Source organism: Xylocopa sonorina, unplaced genomic scaffold (assembly GCF_050948175.1).
Source record: "Xylocopa sonorina isolate GNS202 unplaced genomic scaffold, iyXylSono1_principal scaffold0942, whole genome shotgun sequence".
Lineage (NCBI taxonomy): Eukaryota > Metazoa > Arthropoda > Insecta > Hymenoptera > Apidae > Xylocopa > Xylocopa sonorina.
Genome location: NW_027491011.1, coordinates 1 through 7,998, shown reverse-complemented (window position 1 = coordinate 7,998; position 7,998 = coordinate 1). Strand labels below are relative to the sequence as shown.

Sequence of the window (7,998 nt, the reverse complement as noted above, 5' to 3'; positions counted from 1 at the left end):
AATTAACTTAAACTTAATCTTCAAAATTAAAAATATATTTAAAATTTTAAAAGTATAAATCTTAATAAAAAAATGATTTATGTCAACAAATCATAAGTATATTGGTATATTATATATTATATTAGCTTTATGATCAGGAATAATTGGAACATCTATAAGATTTATAATTCGAATAGAATTAAGTATTCCTGGAAATTGAATTAATAATGATCAAATTTATAATTCATTAATTACAGCTCATGCATTTTTAATGATTTTTTTTATAGTAATACCATTTATAATTGGAGGATTTGGAAATTGATTAATTCCTTTAATACTTGGTTTACCTGATATAGCATTTCCTCGAATAAATAATATTAGATTTTGATTATTACCTCCTTCATTAATTATATTAATTTCTAGAAATTTATTTAATATAAGACCAGGAACAGGATGAACAATTTACCCTCCTTTATCTTCTTATTTATATCATTCTTCCCCTTCAGTTGATATTATAATTTTTTCATTACATATTTCAGGTATTTCATCTATTATAGGAGCAATAAATTTTATAGTAACTATTATAATAATAAAAAATATTGCAATAAATTATGACATAATTAATTTATTTTCATGAGCTGTATTTATTACTGCAATTTTATTATTATTATCTTTACCAGTATTAGCTGGTGCTATTACAATATTACTATTCGATCGAAATTTTAATACATCATTTTTTGATCCAATAGGAGGTGGTGATCCAATTTTATTTCAACATTTATTTTGATTTTTTGGTCATCCAGAAGTTTATATTTTAATTTTACCAGGATTTGGATTAATTTCTCATATTATTATAAATGAAAGTGGAAAAAAAGAAGTATTTGGAAATTTAGGAATAATTTACGCAATATTAGGAATTGGATTTTTAGGATTTATTGTATGAGCTCATCATATATTTACAGTAGGATTAGATGTTGATACTCGAGCTTATTTTACTTCTGCTACTATAATTATTGCTGTACCTACAGGAATTAAAGTTTTTAGATGACTTGCTACTTATCATGGATGTAAAATAAATTCTTATAATAATTCAATTATTTGATCATTAGGTTTTGTAATTTTATTTACTATTGGAGGATTAACTGGTATTATATTATCAAATTCATCAATTGATATTATTTTACATGATACTTATTATGTTGTTGGACATTTTCATTATGTATTATCTATAGGTGCCGTATTTGCAATTATTTCAAGATTTATTCACTGATATCCTTTAATTTATGGACTTATATTAAATAATAATTGATTAAAAATTCAATTTATTTTTATATTTGTTGGAGTAAATATAACATTTTTTCCTCAACATTTTTTAGGATTAATGGGAATACCACGACGTTATTCTGATTATCCTGATGCTTATTTTTTTTGAAATTCAATTTCATCATTAGGATCAATTATATCAACTAATAGATTGATTATAATGATTTTTATTATTATAGAAAGAATAATTGTAAAACGTATAATTATATTTAAGTATAGACAATCATCATTAGAATGATTAATGACTTACCCTCCATTAAATCATTCTTTTGTTGAAACTCCTATTATTATTAAAAGAAAAATAAAAACTTTTTTTTCAGAATTTTAATATGGCAGATAAGTGCGCTAGATTTAAGATCTATATATATTGTTTATAAACATTTATTAAAAATTGCAACTTGACAAATATATTTTTTTCAAAATTCTAACTCACCTTACTCTGATAATTTAATTTCATTTCATAATTTAGTAATAATAATTATAATTATAATTATAATATTAATTATAATAATTTTAATTAATTTATTTAATAACTGATTTTTAAATCGATTTTTATTAAAAAATCATACTATTGAAATTATTTGAACAATTATTCCTATATTAATTTTATTATTTATTTGTTTTCCTTCATTAAAAATTTTATATTATATTGATGAAATTTTAAATCCAATTTTTTCAATTAAATCAATTGGTCATCAATGATATTGATCATATGAATATTCTGATTTTATTAACATTGAATTTGATTCATATATAATTAACAATAATAATTTAAATTTATTTCGATTATTAGATGTTGATAATCGAATAATTATTCCTATAAAAATTGCAATTCGATTAATTATTTCATCAACTGATGTAATTCATTCATGAGTAATTCCTTCACTAGGAATTAAAATTGATGCAATTCCAGGACGAATTAATCAATTTAATCTTTTTTGTATTCGTCCTGGAATTTATTTTGGTCAATGTTCAGAAATTTGTGGTATAAATCATAGATTTATACCTATTGTTATTGAAAGAACATCTTATGAATTATTTATAAATTGAATTAAATCATTTTAATTAAATTTTAAAATTAGTTAATTTATAACATTAGTTTGTCAAACTAAAATTAATAAAATTATTATTTTAATATATTCATTAGATGTCTGAAATTAAAGAATTGATTTTTTAAATCAAAAATAGTAAATTATAAATACTTCTAATGATTAATTATTAGTTAATATAATTTATAATTAATTTGATTTTCTAATAATATTATACCACAAATAAGACCAATTAAATGATTATATATTTCATTATTATGTAAATTTAATTTTATTTTAATTATATTTATTTTAAATTCAATTCCATTAAAATTAAAATTTAATAAAGATTTATATAAAATAAAAACTTATTGAAAATGATATTGATAAATTTATTTGAAAGATTTGATCCTGCAATTAACCAAAATTTAATACTTAATTGAATTGTTATTTTCATATATTTAATATTAATTCCTCATTCATATTGATTAATTCCATCACGATTAAATATAATATGAATTAATTTTTTATCTTTATTATATAAAGAATTTATATTAATCTCATCAAAAAAATATCAATCTAATATTTTAATATTTATTAGATTAATATTAATAATTATAATAATAAATTTTTTAAGATTAATACCTTATATTTTTACTATTACCAGACATATATCATTTAATTTAATTATAAGATTTTCAATATGAATTTCAATATTAATCTTTAATTGAATTAATTTAACAAAAAAATCATTAAGTCATCTTGTACCATTAAATACTCCATTTATATTAATAAATTTTATAGTTTATATTGAATTAATTAGAAATATTATTCGTCCTTGAACATTATCAATTCGTCTTACAGCTAATCTAATTGCAGGCCATTTATTATTAACTTTAATTGGATCTTCAATATCAATTAATAATATTGAGTATAAAAATTTAATTTTAATATTAATTACAATTTTAACTCAAAATTTATTATTTATTCTTGAAATTTCAATAGCAATAATCCAAGCCTATGTATATTCTATTTTATTAATTCTATATTTTTCAGAAATTAAATAAATTTAAAATGAAAAACGACATATTAAAAAAATTATTCAAATTATTAAAAACGGTTTTATTCTTAATTTATATTAATATTAAAGTTGAGATTTATAAAATTTATAACCGAATAATCAATAAACTTCTTATTTTATTTTTAAATCATCCAATGATTTTTTTTACTCTAGGTACTTTATTATTTATGATTCTCATATATTATTCAATTAAAAATAAATGATTAATTAAATTATTAATTTCAAGTAAATATAAATAATTAAAATTAATCATTTATATAATCATATTCTTTAATTTTATTTAATAGATTTAAATTCTATAATTAATATAATTTACATAAATTTTTAATTGGTATATTATATCATTATGAAAACACATAATCACCCTTATCATATAGTTACTTTAAGACCTTGACCATTAATTATATCATTTAATTTAATAAATTTAATAATTAGAATTATTATTTATTTATATTTAAATAATGATTATTTATTATATATTAATTTATTAAATATAATTATTACAATATATCAATGATGACGAGATGTAATCCGAGAAAGAACATTTCAAGGAATACATACAATTATAGTAATAAAATTTCTTAAATTTAGAATAATTTTATTTATTATTTCAGAATTATTTTTTTTTATTTCATTTTTTTGAACATTTTTTCACTCATCAATTTCACCAAATATTGAAATTGGAATAACCTGACCTCCAATAATAATTGAAATATTTAATCCTTATGATATTCCATTATTAAATTCAGTAATTTTAGTTTCATCAGGATTTACAATTACATGAGGTCATCACTCTTTATTAAATATAAATTATGTTAATTTTAATAAAAGACTAAAATATACATTAATTTTAGGAATATATTTTATTGTATTACAATACATTGAATATAATGAATCTATATTTTGTTTTAATGATAGAATTTTTGGATCTATTTTTTTTATAATAACTGGATTTCATGGATTACATGTAATTATTGGTATTATAATAATTTTAACAATATATATACGATTTAAAAAAAATCATTTTTCTAATATTCATCATTTTCATTTTGAAGCAGCATTATGATATTGACATTTTGTAGATGTTATTTGATTATTTTTATATTTATTTTTATATTGATTAATATGATAATTCAATATACATATATATATAGTATAAATATTACATTTAATTTCCAATTAAAAAATTTAAATAATTTAATATATATAATATATTTTTATTTAACTTTATTAATAATTGTAAATTTAATTCCTATAATTATTTATATAACAAATATATTTATTTCAATAATAAAAAAAAATAATTATGAAAAAAATTTACCATATGAATGTGGATATTCACCATTATCTAAACCTAATCTTCCTTTTTCATTACCATTTTTTATAATTACTTTAATATTCTTAATTTTTGATGTTGAAATTATTATATTACTTCCATTAATTTTTCATTTAATCAATATAAATTCAATAATTTTATTATTAACAATAATTACTTTTATTATATCATTAATTTTAACATTATTTACTGAATGATTTTTTAATTTTATTAAATGATTATACTAATATATATATATATAAGTAAATATTACATTTAATTTCGACTTAAAAATTAACTAAACTATTAGTTATATATAATTTATTAATTGAAGCCAAATAGAGGCAATTTATTGTTAATAAATACATTGAGAGTAATTTTCCAATTAATGAAATAAATTAAATTGAACTTCTAATTCAATTATTGATTAATAAATTAATCATTATTTCTATTTATATAGTTTAATATAAAACAATATATTTTCAATATATAAATAGTTATTTATTAACTTATAAATATTTAAAAATTAAAAAATTTTCTTAATATTTTCAATATTACACTTTATATAAGCTATTTAAATAATTAAATAATATAAAAAAAATAATAATAATAAATATAATATTATTTATTATTAAATCAATAAAATTATAATTTTCAATACGAAATTTAATTAAATTGCTAAATATATTTAATAATTCATGTATAATAAAAGGAATAATTTTTTTTTCAATAATTGATTCATATTCTTCAATTACTATAAATACATATAAATATAAAATTTTAAAAAATTTATCTACATATATTATATTTTTAAAAGATAATACATACATTGAAAAAAATAATAAATTTTTATAACTTAAAAATCCAATAAATATTCCTAAAATAAATAATTTAGATAACAATAATTTTATATTATAACTTAAAGTTAAATTATAAAATGAATATATAATTGATCAATAAAATTTTGCATATACTAATGAAGTTACAAATAATGTAAATATAATAATATTTATAAAAAAATCATTATGTATTTTAATATACCTTATATTTATTTCTTGATGAAATAAAATCATTAAAATTATACGAAATGCATAAGATACTGTTAAAATTGTTCCAACTAATAAAATAAATAAATTAAACGTAATTAATTTATTATCATAAATATGTTCTATAATTATATCTTTTGAATAAAATCCCAATAAAAAAGGAAATCCCATTAATCTAAATAATGTAAATAATAAAATTGTAGATTTTACTGGATATAATATATTTAAATTTCTATAATCTCGAATATCTTGATCTGATTCATTATTATGAATAAAATTACCAACACATATAAATATTAATGACTTAAATAATGCATGAATATATAAATGAAAAAAAGCTAATTCACTAAATCCTATAAATAAAACTCTTATTATAAAACCTAATTGACTTAATGTTGATAATGCAACAATTTTTTTTAAATCAATTTCATAATTTGCAATAAGACCTGATATTAATATAGTAAATCTTGAAACTAATATTATATTTATTTTAAAATTTTCATCAATATATTTTTCAAATCGAATTAAAATGTAAACACCAGCTGTTACTAATGTTGAAGAATGAACTAATGAAGATACTGGAGTTGGAGCTATCATTGCTGCTGGTAATCAATTAGAAAAAGGTATTTGAGCTCTTTTTGTAAATGCTATTATAATAATAAAAAATATTATTGAAAAATTCATATCATATAAAAACAAATTTCAACTTCCACAAGAACATATTATAGCTATTATTAATAATAAACTAGCATCTCCAATTCGATTTAAAATTATAGTTAACATACCAGCTACAAATGATTTTATATTTTGATAATAAATAATTAAACAAAATGAAATTAATCCTAATCCATCTCAACCAATAATAACTGTTAAAATACAAGGACTAAGAATTATAAAATATATAGAATAAATAAATATCATTAATAAATAATAAAATCGTTTTAATTCAATTTCATCTAAATTTATATATTTAATTGAATAAAACATAATTAATGAAGAAATTAAAGTCACAATTATAATAAATGATAATGTTAAATTATCAACTAATAAAAATAAATTAAACTTTATTGAATTATAATCAATAATTAATCATTCTATAACATATGTAAATATATAATAATTTATACATAATGTTAAATATATTAATAATAAACTTTTAAAATATAAAATTAATCCAAAAATTATTATTTTTACAATAATTTAAAGTTAAAAAACATCTTTGAAATCACAATTCAAAATTTTATATTTAAACTATTTAAATAAATTAAAGCTTCTATATTTAAAACAACTAAATTTATTGGAATTCAATGTATTAAAATAACAAAAAATTCAACTATATAACCTCTATAAATATTTTCTAAATTATTTTTTCCATGATTAACTCTTACAAATAAATATAAAGAATATATAAAACTAAAAATTAAATATATAGTTAAAAATTTATATAAAAATTTATACCATATAATAGAACCCATAATTATTATAATTTCCCCAACTAAATTCAATGTTACAGGAATTGCTATATTTAATGAACATATTAAAAATCATATTAAAGATATTGAAGGTATATATATAAATATCCCTTTATTAATTAAAAATAATCGTCTATTAGTTTCTTTATAAACAACATTTACTAAAAAAATAATCCTGATGATCTAAAACCATGAGAAATTATTAATAAATAACTTCCAATAATATTTATTTTTATATTCATAAATATTCCTATAATTAATAAACCTATATGAACAACTGATGAAATAGCAATTAAAACTTTTATATCAATAGTAATAAAACATAATAATCTTATTACAATTATTCCTAAAATTCTTAATATAATATAAAAAATATAAAATTCATTTATACTACAAAAACAAAATTTTAAAATTCGTAATAAACCATAAGTTCCTAATTTTAATATAATTGAAGCCAAAATTATTGAAATATAATAAGGTGCTTCAACATGAGCTTTTAATAATCATTGATGAAATATATATATAGGAATTTTAACTAAAAAAGTTAATATTATATATATAATAATAAAATAATTTATTTTTAAATTAATTAAATCTATTATAATAAAAGATAATCTTCCAATATTATTAAATAATACAAATATAATAAATAATATAGGTAATGAAAAAACTATAGTATAAAATAATAAATAAAATCTTGCTAAAATTCGTCTTGAAGTATTACCTCAAAAAATAATTATATAAAATATTATAA

General features: G+C 16.5%; 3 protein-coding genes and 2 pseudogenes across 3 annotated transcripts; 3 read left to right on the top strand and 2 right to left on the bottom strand.

Annotated features, from left to right (window-relative positions):
* Positions 1-1,462: 1,462 nt before the first annotated feature.
* LOC143432545 (cytochrome c oxidase subunit 2 pseudogene) lies at positions 1,463-2,358 on the top strand (annotated as a pseudogene).
* Positions 2,359-2,422: 64 nt separating this feature from the next.
* On the top strand, positions 2,423-4,543 carry LOC143432543 (ATP synthase subunit a-like). The gene is given in 1 exon segment (XM_076909207.1): positions 2,423-4,543. A coding segment is annotated over 1 exon segment (690 nt). The 5' UTR covers positions 2,423-2,707; the 3' UTR covers positions 3,398-4,543.
* On the top strand, positions 3,758-4,543 carry LOC143432542 (cytochrome c oxidase subunit 3-like). Its single transcript, XM_076909206.1, is given in 1 exon segment — positions 3,758-4,543. A coding segment is annotated over 1 exon segment (774 nt). The 3' UTR covers positions 4,532-4,543.
* Positions 4,544-5,667: 1,124 nt separating this feature from the next.
* Positions 5,668-6,768, bottom strand: LOC143432541 (NADH-ubiquinone oxidoreductase chain 5 pseudogene; annotated as a pseudogene).
* On the bottom strand, positions 6,768-7,990 carry LOC143432544 (NADH-ubiquinone oxidoreductase chain 4-like; the record flags this gene model as incomplete). The annotated part of the gene is given in 2 exon segments (XM_076909208.1): positions 6,768-7,411; positions 7,414-7,990. Coding segments are annotated over 2 exon segments (984 nt in total), but the record flags the coding sequence as incomplete, so codon positions are not given.
* Positions 7,991-7,998: the final 8 nt, after the last annotated feature.